General features: G+C 58.2%; 3 protein-coding genes across 3 annotated transcripts; all 3 read right to left on the bottom strand.

The window, feature by feature from the left end:
* Positions 1-940: 940 nt before the first annotated feature.
* Positions 941-7,553, bottom strand: LOC103165103 (cyclic GMP-AMP synthase-like). Its single transcript, XM_029080208.2, has 8 exons — positions 7,454-7,553; positions 6,839-7,121; positions 6,364-6,590; positions 5,229-5,457; positions 4,033-4,281; positions 2,345-2,441; positions 1,163-1,671; positions 941-1,064 (listed from the first exon to the last, which is right to left on the bottom strand). The coding sequence occupies exons 2-7, from the start codon at positions 7,101-7,103 to the stop codon at positions 1,224-1,226; spliced, it is 1,515 nt and encodes a 504-aa protein (XP_028936041.1). The 5' UTR covers positions 7,104-7,121; positions 7,454-7,553; the 3' UTR covers positions 941-1,064; positions 1,163-1,223.
* Positions 7,554-7,676: 123 nt separating this feature from the next.
* Positions 7,677-16,040, bottom strand: LOC100681761 (elongation factor 1-alpha-like). The gene is made up of 8 exons (XM_029080207.2): positions 16,006-16,040; positions 15,056-15,207; positions 14,286-14,465; positions 11,687-11,983; positions 10,347-10,497; positions 9,567-9,823; positions 8,037-8,271; positions 7,677-7,927 (listed from the first exon to the last, which is right to left on the bottom strand). The coding sequence occupies exons 2-8, from the start codon at positions 15,197-15,199 to the stop codon at positions 7,806-7,808; spliced, it is 1,386 nt and encodes a 461-aa protein (XP_028936040.1). The 5' UTR covers positions 15,200-15,207; positions 16,006-16,040; the 3' UTR covers positions 7,677-7,805.
* Positions 16,041-18,996: 2,956 nt separating this feature from the next.
* Positions 18,997-21,582, bottom strand: LOC114817440 (sodium-dependent phosphate transport protein 3-like). Its single transcript, XM_039914272.1, has 3 exons — positions 21,434-21,582; positions 19,943-20,033; positions 18,997-19,583 (listed from the first exon to the last, which is right to left on the bottom strand). Exons 1-3 carry the CDS (start codon positions 21,580-21,582, stop codon positions 19,401-19,403), a joined length of 423 nt encoding a protein of 140 aa, XP_039770206.1. The 3' UTR covers positions 18,997-19,400.
* Between the last annotated feature and the right edge of the window lie 4,287 nt (positions 21,583-25,869).

Below are 25,869 nucleotides of genomic sequence, written 5' to 3'. Positions count from 1 at the left end.
TTTGGCTTCATTCAGCCAGTCAATCATATTCATTGAGCGCTTACTGTGTGCAAAGCACTGTAATAAGTTCTTGGGAGAGTACACGAAAAGGATGAGCCCTCCCCAGCTCCCATGACGCCACAAACCTGCCCTGAGCACTTTCATTGAGGTGGGTTTGGAGTTTTAGGCCCGAAACCAAGGGGGGAAACCAAAAAAACAAGGTCGAGGGACGTCCAACCTCAGGAGTCGGGTCCCAGCTTCTGAGCTCAGTGCTGCCGACATTTAGGCTATTTGGCTTTTTCTTCCTCTAGACTGTCGGTCATATTTATTGAGCGCTTCATGTGTGCGGAGCCCTGAACTAACCACTAAGTACAGGGCTCTGCCCCCATTAAGCGCTCAATAAACATGACCGACAGTCTAGGAGCTTGTAGGAGCTTGTCTACCACCGTTTCTGTTTTTACTCTCCCACATGCTTAGCACCGTGGTCTGGGCCCAGTAAGCACTCAAATATGATCGATTATAGAAGGAAACAATAATAATTGGGGTGTTTAAGCACTTACCATGTGCCGGGCACTGTACTAAGCCCTGGGGTGGATACAAGCAAATGGGGTTGGACATAGTCCCGGTCCCACATGGGGCTCCCAGTCTTAATCCCCATTTTCCAGATGAGGTAACTGAGGTACTGACTTGCCTGCTGTCAGAGCAGAGGCAATTAGAACCCACATCCTTCTGATGCCCGGGCCCGGGCTCTATCCACTGGACCATGCTGGAAGGAATAAAAAAAGAGGACTTTTCTGTGATTCGCTCCTGGGGGCCAGAGGCCGGATAGGCCCCCGCTAGCCCTCCTCCAAGAGACTCCTGCGAAACACCGGCTTCCATCTTCTTGTGAAGAAGAACCTACGGAAAAGTTTCCGTGTAGACTGAAACTTCTTTTTTGGCAGTAAAATCTGACAGATGGGCGGCAACTTAATAATTCCATTTTATTTGGCTCCTTTTCAAAAGGCAACCGGCGGCCAGAATCGTGGCGAGGAAGACCGAGGCAGCTCCCGCCCCTCACCCGCGATCATCCGTGGGGCTGCTTGGCTCTGTAGGGAAGAAAGCAAGTTTCAGGTCAGGGAGGGAGGGTGGGTTGGGGGCCCCCTTCCCGCCCGGCCAGACCGACCCCGCCGGCCACGAAACCTACCCGCCTTCGGTCGGAGGCGTCGGGCGGGCGGTCCCCGGCCTGGGGCTCGGGCCAGGTGGGCTCACAAGGACAGGAAGAAGGAAGCGGCCGCGGTGGCGAGGACGAGGAGGAGGAGGAACAGGCCCCAGCCGGCCACGGGCTCCGGCGGGGGAGCGGCCTCCTCCAGCCGGGCCAGGAGGGGCCGCAGGTCCGGCAGGCCGGCCTCCCTCTGGGCCCTCAGGCGCTCCAGCAGGAAGCGCAGCTTGGCCGGGGGGAAGTTCTTGGGGGAGAAGAGGTTGCAGCGGGGGAGGAAGGCGTGGGGCAGGTTGGCCTGCTCCACGCGCCCGACGAAGTCGTCGAGGAGACGCCGGAAGCAGGCGGCGGGGTCCAGGGGCGGCCGGGTGGCGTCCAGCCGCCAGCGGTGCAGCGCCAGGGTCTTGGCGTGGAAGGCGTCCAGCGGGGCCAGCTCCACGGGGTGGGCCTGCTTTAGGGTCTCCAGGAGGCTCCTCAGCAGCCAGAGGCAGTCCTTCCTGAGGCGGAGATGGAGGGGAGACAGGGAGAAGATCACCGAGTAGTAAGCGCGTGGGATAGTACAGTTGAACAACAGACAGACATTTCTACTACTACTAATGTTGGTATTTGTTAGGCGCTTACTCTGTGCAGAGCACTGTTCTAAGCGCTGGGGTAGATACAGGGTCATCAGGTTGCCCCACGTAAGGCTCACAGTCTTCATCCCCATTTTCCAGATGAGGGAACCGAGGCACTGAGAAGTGAAGTGACTTGCCCCCAGTCACACAGCTGCCAAGTGGCAGAGCTGGGATTCGCACCCTTGACCTCTGCCTCCTAAGCCGGGACTCTTTCCGCTGAGCCACGCTGCTTTTCACAAGTATTCATTCATCCATATTTACTGAGCACTTACTGTGTGCGGAGCACTTTACCGAGCGCCTGGGAAAGTACAGCATAACAAAAAACATTCCCCGCCCACAACGAGCTTACGGTCCAAAGGGAGGGGGGAGTCAGACATCAGTACAAAGAAAGGGAAAGACATGTCCATAAGCGCTGCGAGGAGCGGGGAAGAGAGCAAAGGGAGCAAATCGGGGCGATGCAGAAGGGAGTGGGAGATGAGGAAAAGCGGGGCTTAATCTGGGAAGGCCTCCTGGAGGAGATGGGCCTTCAGGAAGGCTTAGCGGCTCCTCTACTTACTGGCAACACGGGCTGGCAGCCTCACAGCCCGTCTGTGGGTGGTTGTACCTCTTCAAAATTTCCTTTTCCAGGTAGAAGAAAGAAATCTGCCAGGTCTCTGAAATAGAGGGGAGCCCCCCGACAATAACAATCGTGCTATTTGTTAAGCGCTTACTATGAGCACAGCACTGTTCCGAGCCCTGGGGGAGATGCAGGGTAATCAGGTCGTCCCACGTGAGGCTCACAGTTAATCCCCATTTGACAGATGAGGTAACTGAGGCCCAGAGAAGTGAAGTGACTTGCCCACAGTCACACAGCTGACAAGTGGCGGAGCCGGGATTCGAACCCATGATCGCCGACTCCCAAGCCCGGGCTCTTGCCACTGAGCCACGCTGCTTCTCTAATCCCACTTCCAGCTGAGGGCTCAGGGTCCCCCCCTGGCCTGGCCTCAGGGGCTGCCACTGGAAAAGTTGGGGTGTACCCACCCACCCACACAAAGCAGTCTGTAAATAAGATTCTCTCACACAAATACCACAAAGGGTTTGTGGTAATTGTTATTACATCTTCCGTGTTTCAACGATGGATATAAAAGACAATATGATCTGATCGTAAACCGAAAGAGGCTCAGACATTTCGGGACGCATTGACTCAGAAGATGTCTACAGTGGGGTGTTTTTTTTGTTGTTGTTTTTTTCGGTGGCATTTAAGCGCTTACTCTGTGCCGGGCGCTGTACTAAGAGCTGCGTTAGACCCAGGCAATTTAGATTGGATGCAGTCCCCGTCCCACGTGGGGCTCACAATCAACCCCCATTTTACAGCTGAGGTAACGGAGGCACCGAAGAGTTGAGTAACTGGCCCAAGGTCACGTAGTAGATAAGTGGCAGAGCCAGGATTAGAACTCAGGTCCTTCTGGCTCCCAGGCTCTAATAATAATAATAATAGTAATGGTATTTGTTAAACGCTTACTACGCGCCAAGCACTGTTTTAAGTGCTGGGGGAGATACAAGGTAATTGGGTTGTCCCACTTGGGGCTCATCTATAAGATGGGGATTAAGATTGGGAGCCCCATGTGGGACATGGACTGTGTCCAACGTGATTTGCTCGTATCTACTCCCCTGCTTATTATGGTGGCCAGCACAGAGTAAACGCCTAAGAAGTACCAATTAAAAAGAAAAAAAAAAAGTTGAGGAGACTGAGGCTCCGAGAAGGTGACTTATTCAGAGTCACACAGCGGGCCAATGGCAGGACTGGGACCAAAGTCCCAGTTTTCTTGCCCTACTAAGCCAGCAGCGCGGCTCGGTGGAAAAAGCATGGGTTTGGGAGTCAGAGGTCGTGGGTTCTAATCTTGGCTCCACCAGCTGTGTGACTTTGGGCAAGTCACTTCACTTCTCTGTGCTTCAGTTACCTCATGTACCTCATGTGTAAAAAGGGGATGAAGACTGTGAGCCCATGGGGGACAACCTGATCACCTTGCATCACCCCCAGCTCTTAGAATAGGGCTCAGCACATAGTCAACACTTAAATTCCCCTTAATTATTTTCTAGGCTGCATTTGTCTCCAGGGCAGCGAGAGTCTTGCTTCTTGGTGATGAGGGATGCCTCAGTTTCCCCTCAGCCACCGCTGGGTGAGGTCAGTCTCGGGCGTGTATCAGTCCCTCCCCGGGTGACCTTTCGCCAAGGATGGGGGTGGGGGTAAAAGTCAGACTTTACCTTTGTTTTCCCGTCCGGGGGCCTGCTTTGCCACCAGGTAAGGGGTCTTGTTCAGGCGGGACCAGGGTTCCCCCAGCCACTCCTCCAGGACCGGCCGTCCCGCGCCGCGTCCCGGCTCCGAGATGTCCAGGGCCGGGACCAGGCGGAGGGAGAACACCTGGGCCAGCTGCTGGTCCAGCAGCCCCAGGGTCAGCGCCGGGCAGTTGGGTTTCTTCCGGTCCAGCCTCAGCTGCCAGCCGGGCAGCGGGGCTGAGGGAGAAGCAGCGGGGCTTAGTGGCCAGAACACGGGTCTGGGGGTCACAAGGATCTGGGTTCTAATCCCGGCTCTGCCCCGTGTGATCTTGGACAAGTCACTTCACTGGGCCTCCATCCCCTCCTCTGCAGATCGGCGATTAAGGCCGTGAGCCCCACGTGGGACAGGGGCTGTGTCCAACCTACTTTGCATCCACCCCAGTGCTTAGAAAAGTGCTTGGCCCACAGTAAGCACTTAAACATCATCATTATTACAACACAGCAACGGACCACTCTCCGCCCATCACGAACTTACAGTCCGGGACAGAGACACGCACATAGATTACAGCTAGGTGCAGAAGTGCTCTGGGGCCGGGAGTGATGCAGAAGGGAGTGGGAAGAGAGGAAAGCCTCCTGGAGGAGGTGTCTCTCCAATAAGGCTTTGAAGAAGGTGGAGAGCGATCGTCCGTCAGACATGAAGAGGGAGGATGTTCCAGGCCAGAGGCGGGGGGGTGGGCGAGAGGTTAGTGGCGAGATAAACGAGATGGAGGGACAGTGAGAAAGTTGGCATTAGAGGGGTAAAGTGCGTGGGCTGGATTGTAGTAGGAGAGGAGCGAGGTAGGAAGGGGCGACGAGGGCTTTAAAGCCAACCGGGAGGAGGTTCTGTCTGGTCTGCACGCAATAAACGCTCAATAAATAGGATCGAATGAATGTGGAGAAGGTGGATGGGCACTGGAGGTTCTCGAGGAGTGGGGAAACATTCATTCATTCAATAGTATTTATTGAGAGCTTACTGTGGGCAGAGCACTGAGCCTTTGGGATGGACAATTCGGCAACAAAGAGAGACGCGGACTCAACCTTTTTCCTGAAAATGAGAGCAGGGGCACTTGGGGACGACTCGTTTGCCCCCTTCTCGCCCCCGACCGGGCCCCAGCCTGCAGAGGGAGAGGTTCCCCGTGACGCACCAGTGTAGGAGTGGAGGTAGAGCTTCAGGAGGGCTTGCAGCTCCTGGACGAACCTCCCCGGGGACACGGTCACCTCATCGTCCAGCAGGAAGGCCGAGGGGAAGGTCCGCGAGGGCCGGTCCAGGCCCACGCGGTGGTAGAGGCCCCCGAAGCCATCCACCTCGCCGCAGCTCGCGCCCGCCGGCAGCGGGAGGGGCAGGAGCAGGCTGAACTCGTTGGGGCGGAAGACCTGGGGTGGCCGAGAGCTGGGACAGTCATTCATTCGTTCACTCCCGCTTACCGTGTGCAAAGCGCTCTACTAAGCGCTTGGGGCGTTCAATATAACCGACACGTTCCTGCCCTCGGGAGGGAGGGAGCTTAGTAGAGTGTGCCGTACGCAGTAAGCGCTCAAATGCAACTGACCGAGTGAGGGTGTTGGGCGTTCATTCCTTCATTCATTCGGGTTTATGGAGTGCTTACTGTGTGCAAAGCCCTGTGCTAAGCTCTTGGGAGCGTACAACATAACGGATACTTTCCCGCCCCCAACGAGGTCACAATCTAGAGGGGGAGACGGACAATAATCAGCAGGAGGCTCTTCCACGGCGGAGGTGTGTTGGTGATGGTGGAGGAGGAGGAGGAAGATGGGGGGTGGGGGGTGAAGAGGGAGTCCTGCCCTCACTGAGATGGCAGGGGAGGGGCATGCCCAGGGTCGGGGGCCAGGACAGCCTTACGGCAGCGCTCCACTCCGGTTGGAAGTATTTTCACGTTCACTATACTCCCCCCCACCCCCTCCGCATTAGAGCGTAAGCTCCTTTTTGCAGCGGGAATGGGTCACTTCTTCATTCTCTTTCCCTGCAGAGATTAGTACGGTGCAGCACATCCAGTGGACGCTCCATAAACGTTCCCGGCGGAAGGTGGATGAGCCCCAGGACGGGCCGAGGTGGTGTGTGTGAGGAGGGGGAGGAGGGAGGGAAGAGGACAGGGAGAACTTGGCAATACGGAAGGGCCGAGTGACTTCTTTTCCCGCCGTTTGCGGGGAGGGAGGGAGGTAGGGGATACCCCAGGTCTGAGGTGATGGTCTGGCCGCAGATTTAGCCCCACCCTTGGCCTGGGCCGGCTGGAGCCTCCCCCCGGGGAGCCCCCCAGCCCCACTCACCCTCTCAAACTCCTGGGCGCTGGCGGCCCAGGGCTCCCTCAGGCCGTGGAAGCTGGTCCGCGTCGGACAGGACCTCAGGAAGCTGACCAGATGGCGCACGAGGCCGAGGACCAGGTCTCCGGGGTCCGGGGGGTCCCCGCCGGTCCAGGAGCGGCCCGCCTCGCCGGCACTGGGGGCTGCCTGCCGCCCACCGCCCCTCAGCCGCCAGAAGACCTGGCGTAGCAGGCCTGGGGGGGAGGGGGGAAGACACGGGAGGGATGGAGACCCTCCCCTCTGCCTGCCTGTTCCCAGCCCCCAGGCCTCCTGCCAGGGGGCCCGTTGGCCGACAGGAGGCCTCCCCCTCCTCCATAGTGCCGGTCCTGGGGAAGGACCACCCCCCACCAAGCCCTTCGCTGGCAGTGTGAAGAGTCCTGTCCCCTCCCAGCGGCCCCCACCCCGGGCAGCCGCTTCCGAGCTGGCCGGGCAGCGGACCTACCTGCCCTGCTGCGGCTGTCTGCTGGCGAACCGCCGGTGCCCAGGGCGCAGCCCGGACCCTGGGGCGAAGCGGTGATCTGGGGTCGAGGGGCCCGGGCTCCGCTCCCACCGGAGGTCAACGTGCCGCCTTCTTCCAGCGACGGGGGGTCGGAGGCCGGGCCGCGGACGCCCATCCCATCCTGGGGCTTCCGGCCCCGCCGGCCGCGGCCTCGGCCCTCCTGGGCCCCCGGGGGGCCGTTCCCCAGAGCGGGGCCGTCTCCCAGCATCGGGCAGCGCCCTGTCCGCTGGAGCCCGGAGAGGGGGGTGGGGGGAGATGGGTGGGCGGGTGGTGGGCTGTGCGGGTGGTTGGCAGGAGCCGGGCCTGGGAGAGCGGGGAAGAGCAGCAGCAGCAGGCTCAAGTACCACCCTAGGCTTCTGGGAGTAGAGGGGTCCCCCTTACCCCCCACCAAGACAGCAGTTCTCCCATCCCAACCACCAAGAGGGGCCGAGCTAAGCGGGCCTTGCTGTTGCCCGCCCTCCCCGGGCCCCAGGAGGGCTCGGAGCCCGAAGCCGGGCTTCAGGGAAGAGGAGGTGTGAAGTCCCACTCCCTCCTTTGGCCGGGGCCGGGGGTGCTCACCTTGGGTGGGAGGTCTTCGCCGTAGGTGCCCCGGTTCAGCCCGGGAGCCGCCCCCCTCCCGGCCAACTGCCCGTTTGGAACCTCGGGGCAATGACTACCCGGGGGTTCCGATCACTGACCGGGCCTCACGCCACCCTCCTCCAAAGCCGGTTCCCTCCCCGCTCCCGCCCTGACCCCTGAAGCCTGATCCTCCTCCCCCCGACACGGGTCAGAAGGCAGCGTATAGGTGGCCGAAGGGCTGCAGGTTTATTCGCGTTTCCGCCCGGATACGGTCGGGGCGGGGATGGGATGGGAGGCGGGGGGTCCGCCAACTCCGGGTCTCGCAGGCGGTTGCGGGGCCCGGCCGCCCCGCTCACTTCTTGCTAGCCTTCACGGCCGATTTGGTGACTCTGCCGCCGGCGGCGGCCTTCTTCTCCACGGCCTTGATGACGCCGACCGCCACCGTCTGCCTCATGTCGCGCACCGCGAAGCGGCCTGCGGAGGGAGGGCCGGGGACAGGGGAGAAGGGATGGTCCTCCCCGAGCCCCCGCACCGGGCCCGGCCCCGCCGCGGCCGGGCGTCCCCTGCCGAGCGGCGCCCTCACCTAGAGGCGGGTACTGGGAGAAGCTCTCCACGCACATGGGCTTCCCGGGGATCATCTGCACGATGGCGGCGTCGCCGGACTTGAGGGCCTGCGGGTTGTCCTCCAGCTTCTTGCCCGAGCGCCGGTCGATCTTCTCGCGGAGCTCGGCGAACTTGCAGGCGATGTGGGCCGTGTGGCAGTCCAGCACCGGCGAGTAGCCGGCGGCGATGCGGCCCGGGTGGTTCAGGATGATCACCTGGGTTGAGGGGAGGGTGGGGGTGGCGAGGACCCCCCCCCGCAGGTGCTCCGTTCAGCGCTTCGCGCCAGAAGGCACTCGGGGAGGCGAAGTAACGATAATTATAGTACTCGTTGAGCCCTTACTGGGTGCCCTTTTCCCTTCTAAGCGCTGGTGTAGACGCAAGTTAATCAGGTTAAACCCAGTCCCTGTCCCACGTGGGGCTCACCCCCTTAATCCCCGTTTTACAGAAGAGGTAAACCGAGGCCCAGAGAAGCGGAGTGACTTGCCCGAGGTCCCACAGCGGACGTGTGGCGGAGCGGGGATTGGAACCCAAGTCCTTCCGCCTCCCAGGCCCGGGCTCTAGCCGTTAAAGCTAGACTGCGAGCCCGTCGGTGGGCAGGGATCGTCTGTCTGTTGCCGAGTTGTACATTCCAAGCGCTTAGTACGTAGTAAGCACTCAGTAAATACTATCGAATTAAAGCCACGCCGCTCCTCTAGTGACTCGCCCAGGGTCTCACAGCGGACGAGTGGCAGAGCCGGGATTGGAACCTGGGTCCTTCTGCCTCCCAGGACCGGGCTCTATCCACTAGGCTACGCTGCTTCTCCCCATCCCTATTCTATTTTCTCTCTCTCCCCCGTAGACGGTAAACTGCCTGTGGGCGGGGATCGCGTCTACCAACTCTGTCAGACTTGCAGATTCCCAAGCGCTTAGTTGGGTTCTCCGAACACAGTAAGCGCTCAATAAACATGACGCCGATCGACCTACTCTGTGCCGAGCGCTCTGCTGAACGCTCGGAGGGGCCCGACGGAGCTAAGAGGGACACGGTCCCTACCCTCAAGGGCCTCACCCTCCAACACGGTTGCCTCTAGACCGTCAGCTCGTTGTGGGCAGGGAGCTCGCCTACCAACTCTATTGTTATTACGGTGATTTTCCCTAGGGCTTAGAAGAGCGCGTAGAGAAGCAGCGTGGCTCAGTGGAAAGAGCTCGGGCTTGGGAGTCGGTGGTCATGGGTTCGAATCCCAGCTCTGCCACTTATCAGCTGCGTGACTTTGGACGAGTGACTTCACTTCTCTGTGCCTCATTTACCTCATCTGTAAAATGGGGATTAAGACCGGGAGCCCCACGCGGGACGACCTAATCACCCTGCCTCTACCTCGGCGCTTAGAACAGAGCTTGGCACATGGTAAGTGCTTAATAAGTACCATTATTACTGCCCTCAGTAGCTGCCACCGATTGACGGGTCCTTTGGACAATAGGCTCCCGGCAGAGGGGCGGGCGGCGGGCGCGAATCCCCTCCAGCGAATCCCGTCACCTGGGCGGTGAAGCTGCCCGCCTCCATGGGGGGGTCGTTCCTGCTGTCCCCGGCCACGTTCCCGCGGCGGATGTCCTTCACCGACACGTTCTTCACGTTGAAGCCCACGTTGTCCCCGGGCAGCGCCTCGGCCAGGGCCTCGTGGTGCATCTCCACCGACTTCACCTCCGTGGTCACGTTGCAGGGGGCGAAGGTCACCACCATGCCCGGCTTCAGGAAGCCGGTCTCCACCCGGCCCACGGGCACGGTGCCGATGCCTGATTGCGAAGTGGGGGGGGGGGGGAAGGGGTTCAGACAGTAATAATTCCAGTATTTGCTACGTGCCTGCTGAGCGCCAGGCATCGTTCTAATCGCTGGGGTGGATACGGGCGGATCGATATGGACGCAGTCCCCGTCCCACGTGGGGCTCGGTCTTGATCCTTGTTTTGCGATGAGGAAACCGAGGCACAGAGAAGTGACTTACCCGAGTCACACAGCAGACAAGCGACGGAGCCGCGATTAGAACCCAGGTCCTTCAGACTCTCTCCACCACACCACCGTCACCCCGGTAGCCTCACTTCCTTGCCGGGTGAACTCGGGCAAGTCCCTTAAGTTCTCCGGGCCTCAGTTTCCCACTGTAAAATGGGGATTCGCCACCTGTCCTCCCCACCAGACCGAGTCCCATCGGGCCGCCCATCTTGCGTCTCCCCCAGGGCTCGAAACAGCGCTTGGCACACAGTGAGCACTTCTCGCCGGCCACCGGTCTCCTCGGGAGGGCCCCCCCCGCCCCGCCTCACCCACCCCCGATCTTGTAGACGTCCTGCAGCGGGAGTCGCAGCGGCTTGTCCGTGGGCCGGGATGGCGGGAGGATGGAGTCCAGGGCTTCCATGAGGGTGGTGCCCGCCGCGTTCCCTTCCTTCCGGGTGATCTTCCAGCCCTTGAACCACGGCATCTGCGGGCCAGAGGGGAGGGATGTCGACCCCCTTGCAGTGAGCTTCCAAGAGAGGGGGATTCACTTCCTCGCTATGTATTCCGCCCTCCGCCCGCCCCGGTCAATCCTATTTAATCGACCTCGAGGCTGTCAGCTCCCTGTGGGCAGGGAATGTGTCCGTTTGTCGTCCTAGTGTCCTCTCCCAAGCGCTTAGGACCGTGCTCTGCACACCGTAAGTCCTCGAATTTGATGAACGAAGTACGATTGAATGAACTGGAGTGCTTAGAGCGTGCGGAGCATTCATTCAATCATACTCCGTGCAGAGCACTGTACTAAACCCTTGCGAAAGTACAACGATAAATAGTGACACTGCCTGCCCCTAAGGAGCTCACAGTTTAAAGGTTGGGGGAGACGGATATCAATACAAATAAAATTACAGATCGATAACTCGGTGCTGCGGGGCCGGGGAGAGCAAGGGGAGCATGTCGGGATGAAACGGAAGGGAGTGGGAGAGGAGGAAGCGGGGGGCGGTTAGTCTGGGAAGGCCTCTTGGAGAAGATGGGATAAGGCTTTGAAGGGTGGGGAGAGTCATCGTCTGACAGATTGGAGAAGGGAGGGCGTTCCAAGCCCGGGGTTGGCGGCGCGACGGGCAGAGTTGCGGCCCAGCGAGAAGACGAGCTGAGCGCGCGGGCTGGGTGGCAGAAGGAGAGAAGCGAGGTGACGTAGGAGCCCCACGTGGGACGTGGACTGCCCTGATTATCTGGTATCCCCCCCCCACAAGCGCTTAGAACAGTACTCGACATATCAATCGGTGGTATTTATTGAGCGCTTACTCCATGCGGAGCACTGATCTAAGTGCTTGGGGGAGTACTGTACAACAGAATTAGGTGAGTTCTTAATGAATACAGAGAAGCCGCCTGGCTCAGTGGAAAGAGCCCGGGCTTGGGAGTCAGAGGGCATGGGTTCTAATCCCGGCCCCGCCGCTTGTCAGCTGTGTGACTTTGGGGAGTCACTTCTCTGTGCCTCAGTTCCTTCCTCTGTAAAATGGGGATGAAGGCCGTGAGCCTCTCGTGGGACATCCCGATCACCTTGTATCCGCCCGGTGCTTTGTACATAGTAAGGACTTAAATACCACCATTATCATTACTATTATTAATTCCATCATCATCATTAGTCCTACCGCTGAGGGGACGTGGCCCCTCGCCCTTACTTTGCCACTGGCCTCCAGCATGTTGTCCCCGTGCCAGCCGGAGATGGGCACGAAGGCCACGCCGGCGGGGTTGTAGCCGACCTTCTTGATGTAGGCGCTGACTTCCTTGGTGATCTCCTGGAAGCGCTGGGCGCTGTAGGGGGGCTCGGTGGAGTCCATCTTGTTGACGCCGACGATGAGCTGCTTCACGCCCAGGGTGTAGGCCAGGAGGGCGTGCTCCCTCGTCTGCCCGTTCTTCGAGATGCCGGCTTCAAACTCGCCCACGCCGCCCGCCACGATCAGCACGGCACAGTCCGCCTGGGGAGGACGGGGAGGACGGGGAGGACGGGGAGGACGGGGAGGACGGGGAGGACGGGGAGGACGGGGAGGACCTCATTTGGGTGGCCGAACCGTGGTGGGGAGAGGGGAAATCCTCTCCCACTCCCCCCCCCAGCACCGATGGGAACGGGTACAGCTTCCCCCAGCCCCCGGAACAGAGGCAGTATGGCCCAGTGGAAAGAGCACTGGACTGGAAGTCGGATGATCTGGATTATGGTCCCAGCTTTTAATTTTTGCCCCCTGTGGTATTTGTTAAGTACTTACTGTGCGCTAGGCACTGTGACTAAGTGCTGGGACAGATACAAGTGAATCAGGTTGGACACAGCCCCTCCCCCACATTCGTTCATCCCATCGCTTACTCTGTACTGAGCGGTTGGGAGAGGACAATATAACAATGAGCCGACATATTCCCTGCCCACAGTGAGTTTAATAATAATAATAATAATGTTGGTATTTGTTAAGTGCTTACTATGTGCAGAGCACTGTTCTAAGCGCTGGGGTAGATACAGGGGGATCAGGTTGTCCCACCTGAGGCTCACAGTCTTAATCCCCATTTTACAGATAAGGGAACTGAGGCCCAGAGAAGTTAAGTGACTTGCCCAAGGTCCCACAGCTGCCAAATGGCAGACCTGGGATTCGAACCCATGACCTCTGACTCCCAAGCCCGGGCTCTTTCCACTGAGCCACGCCGCTCCTACAGTCTGGAGGGGACTCACGTACCCACACGGTCTGAATCCTCGGTTTCCAGATGAGGTAACCGAGGCCCAGAAAAGTGAAGCGACTTGCCCAGGGTCACACAGCAGACGAGTGGCAGAGCCAGGATTAAAACCCAAGTCCTTCCGACTTCCAGACCTGTGGTCTCTCCGCTAGGCCGTGCTGCTTCTCCCCAGCTCTGCCACTGCACGGAGACCTTGGACAAGTCACTTTCCTGCTTTGGGAAGCAGTGTGGTTTAGTGGAGAGAGAAATAATCTGAAATCAGAGGATCTGGATTCTAATCCCAGCTTCTACTTGTCTGCTGGGTTACCTTGGACAAATCCCTTCAATCAGTGGTATTTATCAAGTTCTTACTCTGTGCAGAGCCCCGTACTAAGTGCTTGGGAGATTACAGTGCAACAGGATTTGCAGACATTCCCCGCCAACAGCGAGCTTAACGTCTCTGTGCCTCAGTTTCCTCATCCACAGAACGGGGATTCAATACCTGCTCTCCCTCCTACTTGGACTGTGAGCCTCATGAGGGACTTGGCTATCTTGGCCCTGCCCCAGTACTTAGTACAGTGCTCGGCACATAAGTACTTAAATAATGCTAATCAGAGAAGCAGCGTGGCTTAGTGGAAGGAGCCCGGGCTTGGGAGTCAGAGGTCGTGGGTTCTAATCCCAGCTGTGGGACTTGGGGCAAATCACTTGACTGGGCTTCAGTTACCTCATCTGTAAAATGGGGATTAAGACTATGAGCCCCACCTGGGACGACCTGATAACCTTGCATCTCCCCCAGTACTTAGAACGGTGCTTGGCACATAGTAGGTGCTTAAATACCATCATAATATTAATAGTATTTAAGTGCTTACTATATGGCAGCTATTGTTTTAAGTTCAGGGGTAGATATAAGATAATCGGGTTGGAGACAGGCCCTGTCCCACCTGGGGCTCAGTCTCAATCCCTACTTTCCAGAGGAGGGAACTGAGGCCCAGAGAAGCGAAGTGCCTTTGCCCAAGGTCACGCAGCAAACAAGCGGCAGAGCCGGGATCGAGAAGCAGCGTGGTGTAGCGGATCGAGCCCGGGCCTGAGAGTCAGAAGGTTATGGGTTCTAATTCCAGCTCCGCCACTTGTCTGCTGTGTGACCTTAGGCAAGTCACTTCCTTTCCTCTGTGCCTCAGTTACCTCACCTGTAAAATGGGGAATTCGTTCAATCGTATTTGAGTGCTTATTGTGTGCAGAGTACTGTACTAAGCGCTTGGGAGCCTTATGTGGGACAAGGACTGTGTCCAACCCGATTTGCTTGTGTCCAGCCCAGTGCTTGTACTGTGCCTGGCACACAGTAAGTGCTTAAATACCATTATTATTATTATTATTATCAACCCAGGTCCTTTGGACTCCCATTATTACTGCTGCTCTGGGCTTTAGTTCCCCTTCTGAGAGAGACGGACAGGCTACTCACTATCTCTTCGTCTTGTTCCCACCGAACTCGATCCATGAGACGATTTGGACGACCCGGGTCCGACCCCAGGCTGGGCACGTGGAAGCCATCGCCCGGGGGCTGGGGGGTGGGTGGGGAAGGGCTACCTGGGAGGTGCCGGTGATCATGTTCTTGATGAAATCCCGGTGGCCGGGGGCGTCTATAATGGTGATGTAGTATTTGACCGTCTCGAACTTCCACAGGGAGATGTCAATGGTGATGCCTCGCTCTCGCTCTGCCTTCAGTTTGTCCAGCACCCAGGCGTACTTGAAGGAGCCTTTGCCCATCTGGGTGGACGGACACAGGATACGCACACACAGTCGACAGACTCGCATTGCCCGGGGAGGCCTCTTCCTAGACTCCCCCCCGGTCCCCGTCCCAGGCCTTTAGTTTGTCCAGCACCCGGGAGTCTTTGAAAGTGGCTCAGCCCATCCAGATGGACACACAACCGCACCTCACAACACAATACACGCTGCTTGCTCAAGCTCACAGTGCCCGGAGAGACTCTTTCTAAGACTCCCCGCTGCTCTCTGGCCCAGTCCAACAGATTGTCCAGCACCTAGGTGTACCTGAAGGAGGCTTTGCCTATCTAGAGGGAGACACACACGAACACATTCATTCACTCCTATTTATTGAGCCCTTACTGTGCGCAGGGCACTGTATTAAGCACTTGGAAAGTACAGTTCGGCAACAGATAGAGACAATCCCTACCCAACAACGGGCTCACACCGCTTCCTCGAGCTCCCGGTCCCCGTGGAGGCCTCTCCCTAGACTCCCCCCTGCTTCCAGTCCCGGACGGGAGAGTGAGCCGTGGCGGGCGATGGGGGCGGCCAGGATGAGGGGTGGAGGGGGACGGAGGGAGGGAGAAACCGCTCACCTCGGCCGCCTCCTTCTCAAACTTCTCGATCGTCCGCTTGTCGATGCCTCCGCATTTGTAGATGAGGTGGCCGGTGGTGGTGGACTTGCCCGAGTCCACGTGGCCGATGACCACGATGTTGATGTGGGTTTTCTCCTTCCCCATGGCCCCGGCTGCGAGGGAGGAGAGGAAGTCCGTCAGGGGCTTCGCACGGGTTAGCGAAGCTTCCGGAGGGGCCGCGGAGGCGAGGGGTGGGGACTTTGGGGACCACTAGGCTGGGGGACCCAGAGAACAACAATTCCATTGCGAATTCTACTTTCCAAGCTCTTAACAGAGTGCTCTACACACAGTAAGCGCTCAACAAATACGACTGAATGGATAAAAGAAGCGGGGAGAGGGTGGAAAGCAGAGAAGCAGCGTGGGCTGGTGGGTAGAGCACAGGCCCGGTAGCCCAAAACACCTGGGTTCCAATCCTAGCTCCTCCACTTGTCCACCGTGTGACCTTGGGCCAGTCACTTCCCTGGGCCTCACTTCCCTCCACTCTAAAATGGGGCTTGTAGCCGTGAGCCCCAAGTGGGACGTGGACTGCGTCCAGCCTGATGAGCTTGCATCTACCCCAGTGTTCGGCACATAGTAAACGCTCGACAAACACCGTAAAGAAGACTTAAAGAGATCCCAGCGGAGGGGAGGGAATAAGATGGCCAAGGCTGAAGGAGGGGAAGACTGCAATTATATTAACATCTGTATCCCCCTCTACACTGTGAACTCGTGTGGGCCGGAAAGGTGCCTGTTCTAACGGACTCTCCCAAGTGCACTCAGCACATAGTAAGTGCTTAATAAATACAAATGACTGCCTGCAAAACAAGAAGCCGATCCTTAAACAAAAACAGCTTCCCCTCCAGGGGTAAGACCCCCCCCCAATAAGACCACTTCCTCCCTCCACCCCCAAAGGACTTCTAGCCAGTGGCTACCTCAGTGGTCAAGCTCACAGGATGATCAGCAACCCCAAGCCCTCCTCGGCTCCCTCCTTTTATCCCCGCCTCACTCCGCCCGGCTAGCGTTTCCGCAGCCAATCACCAGGTGCCGGGGCCCAGGCCATGCTCCCCAGCTCCCGGGGAAACACTTGCAATCAATCAATCAATCAATGATAGTTTTATAGAGCATTTACTGTTTGCAGAGGCAGACACGTTCCCTGCCCATTAGGAGTTTCTAGGCTAGATGGGGAAACCAACGTGAAAGTATGAAAATACAGGGGGACGGCATTAATAATAATGATGGTATTTGTTAAGCGCTCGCTCTGTGCCAAGCACTGTTCTAAGCGCTGGCGTAGATACAGGGTCATCAGGTTGCCCCACGGGGGGGCTCACAGACTTAATCTCCATTTTAAAGATGAGGGAACCGAGGCCCAGGGAAGTGAAGCGACTCGCCTGAGGTCACACAGCGGCCCAGTGGCCGAGTCCGGATTAGAACCCACGACCTCTGTGCTCTTTCCACTAAGCCACGTGGCTTCTCAGTCATCGACAGTACTAATCAACACCCCCTCCCCGCCCCACAGCCCTGATGTATATGTCTGTCATTTTATTTATTTATATTGATGCCTGTTGGTTTATATTGATGTCTGCCCCACATGAGGCTCACAGTTAATCCCCATTTTACAGATGAGGTAACTGAGGCACAGAGAAGTAAAGTGACTCGCCCACAGTCACACAGCTGCCAAGTGGCAGACCTGGGATTCGAACCCATGACATCTGACTCCCGAGCCCGGGCTCTTTCCACTGAGCCACGCTGCTTCTCTAAATAACTGTGGGATTTACTGTAGGCAAGCACCGGGATAGATGCAAGATAATCAGGTTGGTTACAGTCCCTGTCCCACACGGAGCTCCTAATCTAAGGGGGAGGGAGAACAGGTACTTCACTTTATTCCCATTTTTTTTTCATTTTTTCACGGTTTTTTTTTTTTTTTTCCGGATAACAGCTGAAGACACTGAGGTTCAGAAAAGTTGGGACTTGCCCAAGCTCACCCAGCAGGCAAATGACAGAGCAGGGATCCGAACCCAGGTCCTCCGACTCCCAGGCCCCTGCCCTTTCCACTAATTTATTCATTTATATTATAAATTATTTATATTAATGTCTGTCACTTCCCTCTCACCGTGGGCAGGGAATGGGTCTACTAGCTCTATTGTCCTCTCCCAAGCCCTGAGTACTAGTGCTCTGCACACAGTAAGCGCTCAGTACTGTCTGAAAGGGGCTAAGCAACCATCTAGGATGCAGTGCATTTATGTTATCTCTCCACACCGGGAATTTCTTTTCACGTCCTCTTCCAACTATAGGTCCTCCCTCTTTTAAAACGCGGCTAGGATCTCACCTCCTCCGTGGAGCCCTCCTCTTCTCTCCCCTCACCCCCGCCTCCAGGCACCTTGTAGCCGCCAATTCCTCATCCCGCACCTCTTTGCAAACCAGCCGTCTCCCCCCGCCCCCAGCAATCTCCCGCGCCACCACGATGGCTCGGTTCGACTCTCCGACGCTTGCTTTTCATGTCCTTTCCTGGCCGTAGAGCACCGTGGGCAGGGAACGTGTCTACCGACTCTCTTCTGTTGTCCTCTCCCAAGGGCTTAGTACAGCGCTCTGCACCCAGCGAGTGCTCAATGATCGATGATAATAATAACGACGGTAGCCGTTAAGCCCTTACTAAGTGTCGAGCACTGTTCTAAGCGCTGGGGTTAATCAGGCAAGCTAATCAGGTTGGACACAGTCCCTGACCCACCTGGGGCTCACTCTCTTAATCCCCATTTTACAGATGAAGGAACTGAGGGCCGGAGAAGCCAAGTGACTTGCCCAAGATCAGGCAGCAGACAGGTGGCGGAGGAGGGGATTAGAACCCAGGTCCTTTTGACTCCCAGGCCCGGGCTCTAGCCACTAGGCCGTGCCGCTTCTCCAACCCCCGATGATGTCGATTTCCGTTGCCGGCCGTAGATTTGACGCCAAAACGGGGCCTCTTCCCCAGTTTGGCATCTTCTTCTCCGGCCTGAGAGACCGGCCCCTCGCTAGTGAGGGGAAATCGAGGCAGGAAGCAGAGGAGACGGCACCACGGCTTGGGAGGAGGGAGGGAGGGGGGGGTCAACTGCAAGGGGTACTTGGATGTGAGGCAGCGAAGGAGTGGGGAGCGGAAAATGACGTCGATCCAACGTCGGGAAGAAGAGAGAGACAAGTTCCACCATCGCTATGGACGCCCCCTGCCCTCTGCCCCCTTTCCAAAGCCCCAGTCTCAGCTAAAAGCCCCCACATCCCCCGAGGGCCCCAAATCCCTACCTCCCCCAGAAGCCGGCCCCTGAAGTAGAAGCATTGGTAATAGTAGTAAATGGTATTTTATTATTATTAATCATAAACATAATTGTGCCATCGGATCAATAATAATAGCAGCGTACTCATCAAGTGCTTACTATGGGCACTGTTCTTGAGTGGAGTAAAATAAAGAGCAGTAAAGCTCTCCATTGGCAATCTTAATACTGGGAATGAGAGCACAACAAATCTAGAGTTCCGTTGATATTTGCTTAGTTTTCTTTCTCCCCCCAAAAAGCTGGTTCAACCGGAAGGGGTTTTTTTCTAATACTCTATCAGAGAGAATATGGAAGAAATTCCATCTTTGCATATGAATGGGTGGACGTATCTATCAGGTTGGACGCAGTCCTTGTCCCACGTGGGGCTCACGGTCTTCATCCCCGTTTTCCAGATGAGGGAACCGAGGAGACGTGAAGTGACTTGCCTGTGGTCCCACGGCAGACAAGCGACAGATCCGGGACTAGAACCCAGGTCCTTCGGACTACCCGGGTCGAGATAGAAGCAGCGTGGCTCAGTGGAAAGAGCCCGGGCTCGGGAGTCGGAGGTCGGGGGTTCTAATCCCGGCTCCGCCGTCTGTCTGACGTGTGACCCCCAGGCAAGTCACTTGACTTCTCCTCAGTTCCCTCAGGAGGAAAGGAGGGTTTACTCCGGGAAGGCCTCTTGGAGGAGACGGGCCTTCGACGAGGCTCTGAAGGCAGGTGAGAGTCATCGCCCGTCGGATTTGAGGAGGGAGGGCATTTGGGGCCAGAGGCAGGACGCGGGGGAGAGAGCAGCGAGATAGATGAGATCACCAAGCGAGGGGTGAGAACCTGTCCCCCTGCCCCATCCCGAGGAGACGGGGTAGCTGAAACGCCCCCCCAGGAGCACCCCCGGAAAACATCCTGGCTGGAACTGGGATCACGGTATGGACGCCCCCCGAAATCCCCGAGTTGCTGCTCCACGTCGGGGCCACCTTCCCTGTCGCCAAGGGGTGACCGGGGCAAATGGAGGGTCAGGAGGCTCGGCGCCCGGTGGGTGGAGCGGAGTCTCACCGGGGGACGGGGCTTCGGGAGGGGGCCCGGCCCTCCCCCCCGTCCTCGACCCCGTCCTCTCCTCCCTCCCGCGCCCAGGCCCGGGCGTCCGCCTCGCCAAACGGGACGAAGAAGACCAGGCCGAACAGGTTGATGGCGGCCGTCAGGAAGCAGACATTCCTCCAACCGGCCAGAGCGTCCTGTGGGCACAACCTGGAATTAGTCTCGTCTCTCTCCACCGGGGAGGTGTCCCTGCCCACCGCCCGGCCCCGGAGACTCGGGCGCGGACGGAGGCGGCGGTAAACCCCTTTCGGATTTTTACCAAGAGAACGCTCCGGATCCACTACCGGGACGAGGGCGGATGGAGAGCGGGGCGCTCTGGGAGGGATGCGTCCCTAGCGTCGCCTCGGGTCGGAGACGACTCGACGGCATAAGACAACCAGGTTGTTGCCCTGTACTTTCCAAGCGCGTAGTACAGTGCTCTGCACACGGTAAGCGCTCGATACGACTGAGCGAATACCACCGACGGAGCGATCGACTGGGGCCGTGGAATCTTCACCTGGCTGGTGAGGAAGCCGACGACAGCGGGAGCAACCATTCCCGAGATGGTACCGAAGGTGCTGGTGATTCCCTGGAGAAGCCCGGCATATCTGTACGCAAGAGCCACGGAAAGGAAAGTTGGGGTCGGACGCGCGGTCCGTCCAGCCCAGCGGTCTCTCTCGGACGGTGGCCCTGGGCCGCTTCGTTCATTCATTCATTTAATAATAATAATAATAATAATGTTGGTATTTGTTAAGCGCTTACTATGTGCCGAGCACTGTTCTAAGCGCTGGGGTAGACACAGGGGAATCAGGTTGTCCCACGTGGGGCTCACAGTCTTAATCCCCATTTTACAGATGAGGGAACTGAGGCACAGAGAAGTTAAGTGACTTGCCCACAGTCACACAGCTGACAAGTGGCAGAGCTGGGATTCGAACTCATGAGCCCTGACTCCAAAGCCCGTGCTCTTTTCCACTGCGCCACGCTGCTTCCCTAATTAATTCAATCGTATTTATTGAGCGCTTACTGTGTGCAGAGCACTCTATTAAGCACTCGGAAAGTCCAGTTTGGGCAATGGAGAGAGACAATCCCTACCCCGCAACGGGCTCACAGTGTAGAAGGGGGAGACGGACAACAGAACAAGTAGACAGGCAACAATAGCATCAAAATAAATAGAATAATAATAATAATGTTATAATAATAATAATAATTATTATTAATAATAATTATTAATAATGTCGATATTTGTTAAGCGCTTACTACGCGCAGAGCACTGTTGTAAGCGCTGGGGTAGATACAGGGTCATCAGGTTGTCCCGCGTGAGACTCACAGTTAATCCCCATTTTACAGATGAGGTAACTGAGGCCCAGAGAAGCGAAGTGACATGCCCACAGTCACACAGCTGACAAGGGGCAGAGCCGGGAGTCGAACCCATGACCTCTTTCCACTGAGCCACGTTGCTTCCCCGATTATATTATAATTCTATTATATATAGTGATTTTATATTATATGTTATATTGTCTATGTACATTATAGTATATATATTCCACAGATACAGATATTATAGATACATCCGCATGCTTGGAGGAAGCACGTGGGTTCGTGATTAGGGATGGACAATTCATCACCACCCACCCTTCCCTCTCCATCCCTGACTCCCCGACAGTGGCCCGAATAAATGGATGAATGAATAAATGAGTAAAAGAATGAATGCTTAGGGTGCCCAGGACCAGTGAGGGGGTCAGAAGCTAGCTCACTGTGGGCAGGAGATGTGTCTGTTGGTTGTTGGTTGTTCTGCTGTCCTCTCCCGAGCGCTTAGTACAGTGCCTTGCACACTGTAAGCGCTCAATAAATACGACCGAATGAACCAACGAGTGGAAAGGAGCCGAGGCGGGGGACACCCGAGGACGGTGACACCCGATCGGGGAGAGGGTGACGCCCCAGGACAGCGACCCTTGTTGGGGGGGGTGGGGACGGTGGGGGAGGGGGCCCCGAGGCTGCGCCCCCTCACCCGGGTGCGACGTCCACCACGTCGATCAAGAAGCCCGCCCCGTTCAGGCTGATGACCGTCATGGAGAGGGAGAAGGGGACCACGGCGGCGGGGACCGAGCCGCGGCCAACGAAAGGCACGGCCGGCACCGGCCCCGCCGGACCCGGCATCCCTGCGGCGGACGGAGAGGCGGAGACAGAGACGGACAGAGACGGAGAGAGAAGGTGAGGAAGGAAAGGCAGGAGGGTGAACTGAGGTGGCAGGGTCCATTCCTCCTTCACCTACCCGAGGCCAGTCCCGGTCAAGGTCCCCTTGTCGCCCGATTTGCTTTTTTATGGTTTCTGTTAAGCCCTTACGATTTGCCAAACACTGTTCCGAGCGCCGGGGTAGGTACAGGTTCATTAAGTGGGGCACTGTTCCCTGTCCCTCCTGTGGCTTCCAGCCTAAGCAGGAGGGAGAACAGGGAGCCTCGTTTTACGGCTGAGGAAACTGAGGCACAGAGAAGTCAAGTGACTCGACCAAGGTCACACAGCAAGCGACTGGCCGAGCGACTGGCCGCTCACGCTGCTTTTCCACCATCCGTTTTCCCCTCCTGACTTGGAGCTTCTCCGCCCGCAGAGGCCGCGGGGCCCGGCTGGGGCGGGGGGTGGCTGGGTGAAGGGGTTGGGGGATGCTCAGCTGTCGTGGGGGCAGAGCGCTCTGACACGCCAGGGCGGGGGAGAGGGTGAACGGGGGAGGCTGCCGGGGGGTGTCGGGAGGGGCCCAGCTCCGCGAATCCCAGACAGGGCTCAGTGGAAAGAGCGTGGGCCCGGAAACCCCTAAATCCCGATTCCGCTACTTGCCTGCTGCGTCGCCTTGGGAAAGTCACGTCACCTTCCGGGCCTCAGTCTCCCCGACTGTCGAATGGAGATTCGATACCTGTACTCCCTCGTACTTCGACTGTGAGCCCCACGATGGACAGGGACTGTGTATCAACGTGAATCGACCCCGGTACACAGTGAGCGCTTAACAAAGACTACGGTCATCATTAGTGTAATTAATTAGGGCGTCCGCAGGTGGGAGGCTTTGTGGAGCGGAGACAGGGGGATTGGCTCCAACTTCAGGTATCGCTTGACACATGCACTCATCTGGAAACAACCATGTCTACCATTTAATCTACGGCGGGGCCGAGGAGGGGACAGGGACTAGAGTCCAGTCCGTACTTCACTCCGCTGCCCGGATCATCTTTCTACAGAAACATCCAGGGCATGTCACCCCCGCTCCTCGAAAATCTCCGGTCGTTGCCTATCTACCTCCATATCGAACAAAAACTCCTCACTCTTGGCTTCCAAGCTGCCCATCCCCCGGCCCCCTCCCGCCTCACCTCTCTTCTCTCCATCTCCGGCCCAGCCCGCGCACTCGGCTCCTCGGCCGCCGCTCACCTCCTCGCGGTCCCTCGTTCGCGCCCGTCCCGCCGTCGACCCCCGGCCCACGTCCTCCCGCTGACCCGGAAGGCCCTCCCTCCTCAAATCCCGCAGACCATTCCTCTCCCCCCCTTCAAAGCCTTACTGAAGGCCCGTCTCCTCCAAGAGGCCTTCCCTGACTTCCCCCGCTGTTCCTCATCTCTCCCTCCCTTCGGCGTCGCCCTGACTCGCTCCCTTTGCTCTCCCCGCTCCCGGTCCCAGCCCCACCGCACCTATGTATCTATCTGTCATTTGATTTATTTGTATTGATGTCTGTCTCCCCCAACTCTAGACCGTGAGCACGTCGGGGGGCAGGGAACGTCACTGTTTATCGCCGTACTGTACTTTCCCGAGCGCTCAGTACAGTGCTCTGCACACGGTAAGCGCTCAGTCGATACGACTGAACGAACGCATCGAGCCCCGGGTCGGAGGGCGCCCGTTCTTACCCACAGCCGAGAAGCGTTTGCGAACGGTCGCCAGGCCGAGCAGGTTCCTGGTCAGCGGGAAGTCGGCCAGTAGCCCCGTGGCCATGTGTCCCAGCCGATTCCCAACGTATGGGGGAGCGCTCAGGAGCCCGCTCTGAAGAGGAGAAGCCCCCCCGGCCCCCGCCAGCCAATCTGTAAGCATTTCCTGAGCGTCCGCTGGGTGCCGAGCCCTCCCGGACGCTCGGTACGGCGCTTTGCACGCAGCGAGCGCTCGATAAATACGATCGAGTGACCGAATGAATGCGCGAAAGCAGAGGCCTGGACTCGGGAGACCGACAGAATCGGCCGACACGATCCCCGCCCTCGAGGAGTTGACAACCTGGTGTGCGACGAAGGGGATCAGGCGCCGTACTAAGCGCCCGGGAGAGGACGGCAGAATTATGAGACGCGATCCCCGCCCCCGAGGAGACGACACGAAGGACGGCACGAAGGAGCCTTCTGTGTCGCTGATTTAAGGGTGGGGGCAACCGGGCGACTCCCCGCCCCCAGGTCCCGGAGCCACGACGAGACCCTTTCTTCGGGGAGGGGGCCCGTGTCCGCCGAAAGATAGCCAACGGACCCCCCCCCCACCCATAAAGAATGGGTTGGCGTGGTCCAAAGTGGCCGGATTTCCAGGTTCGGGACTCTGAGCGTGCACAGGGAAAATACAAGATGGTCTCCGCGTGCACGCTCTCGCCCTCTCCTCGCTCCACTGGCTCTTGTGTGGGCTGCCCCGGGGAGGGTGGGGGAGAGGAAAGGGGACCCCAAGACCGAAATCATCCCCCCGCCTCGGTCTTGGGGTCTGGACCTCTGTTTCCTTCCCCGTGACCCGAGGCTGGGGGATGGCTCGTTGGCTCGCTCGTTGTGGGCGAGGAACGTGTCCGTTTCTTGCCCCCAAGGGCCTGGCGCGGTGCTCCGCACCCGGTAAGCGCTCAGTAAATACGACGGAACCAACGAATGAAGAGCTCAGCGCGTGGCAAGATCCGAAAGGGCACGTGGAGAGGGACTCAGGGGCTCAGTAGATCTAGTCCTAGAGGGCAGGGCAACTAACTCTACTCAACTGAACTCTCCCCCGCCCTCCGTCCAGGGGTCCGCACCCAGTGGTAGACGCCCAGTAAACGCCTCTGGCGGACCGATTTCCGGGGGCGCTCACCTCTTTGGTGTCGAAGTGCAGGACACTGCTCACGTAGGTGGGGAGGGAGGTCAGGAGGGTGTAGAAGCAGCGTGGCTCAGTGGAAAGAGCCTGGTCTTTAGAGTCAGAGGTCATGGGTTCTAATCCCAGCTCTGCCACTTGTCAGCTGTGTGACTGTGGGCAAGTCACTTAACTTCTCTGTGCCTCAGTTCACCCATCTGTAAAATGGGGATTAACTGTGAGCCTGATGTGGGACAAAACTGATTACCCTGTATCTACCCCAGCGCTTAGAACAGTGCTTGGCACATAGTAAGCGCTTAACAAATACCAACATTATTATTATTATTAGAAGAGCCAGTCGCAGCAGACGCAGGCCACGGTGATGGCCCACAGGGGCAAGGAGGTCAGCATCGCTCCCACGGGCGGGGACCGCCCAGCGGAGCCGCTCTGGAAGGAGACCACCCCTGAGGAGACCCTCCCCCCGAGCACCCCCCCCGCCCCGGCAGAGTCTTGGACCCCCCCCCCCCACGCCCCGGACCGTGGGGTGGGCAGACCCGCAGGGCCAGCGACGAGGTGATGTAGGCTCTCTCGGCGGCGCTGACGCGCGGGTGATCCTCGGGGGTCTCGGAGACCGGCAGGAGCCAGAGCAGGGACCACCCGCAGCCCACCCCGCCTGGCGGGACAGGAGAGGGTGGACGGACGGGGGCACGGGGACCGGGGCCGAACTCGACCCCCGGCACGGGAGGCCGGGGGCGGGGGCGAGGGTTCCACGTTGGACTCGGTCGATCCGTCGGTGGCATTCTCCCCCTCCGGACTGTCAGCTCGGTGGCAGCTGGGAACGCGTCCGTTGTTGTACCGTCCGCTCCCGAGCGCTTAGCGCGGTGCTTTGGACCCAGTAAGCGCTCCATAAATACGACTGAATGAACGTGTCTGTTTATCGTCGGATCCTACTCTCCCGAGCGCTCCGTACAGTGCTGTGCACACAGTAGGCGGCCCGTATTATTATTATTGTTGGTATTTGTTAAGCGCTTACTCTGTGCAATGCACGGTAGATAGGACTGACTGCTTACTGAGCACTTACTGGGTGCAGAGCCCTACACTAAGCGCTTGGGAGAGGACAATGCGGCCAACGCGTTCCCTGCCCATAATGAGCTACCGGGACGGGAAGCGGTATGGCCTAGGGGATAGGGCACGGGCCCGGGAGGCAGAAAGTTGTGGGTTCTAATCCCGGCTCTGCCACTCGTCTGCTGGGCGACCTTGGGCAAGTCACTTCACTTCTCCGTGCCTCAGCTTCCTCGTCTGTGTAACGGGGCCGAAGACCCCGAGCCCCAGGTGGGACGGAGACCGCGTCCCACCCGATTTGCCGGTATCCGCCCCGGCGCTTAGCCCGTCGCCGGGCACGTAGTAAGCGCTTAACGA

Source organism: Ornithorhynchus anatinus, chromosome 16 (genome assembly GCF_004115215.2).
Source record: "Ornithorhynchus anatinus isolate Pmale09 chromosome 16, mOrnAna1.pri.v4, whole genome shotgun sequence".
Taxonomy (NCBI): domain Eukaryota; kingdom Metazoa; phylum Chordata; class Mammalia; order Monotremata; family Ornithorhynchidae; genus Ornithorhynchus; species Ornithorhynchus anatinus.
The sequence above is the reverse complement of the archived record's forward strand: the minus strand, read 5'-3'. Positions and strand labels throughout refer to the sequence as shown.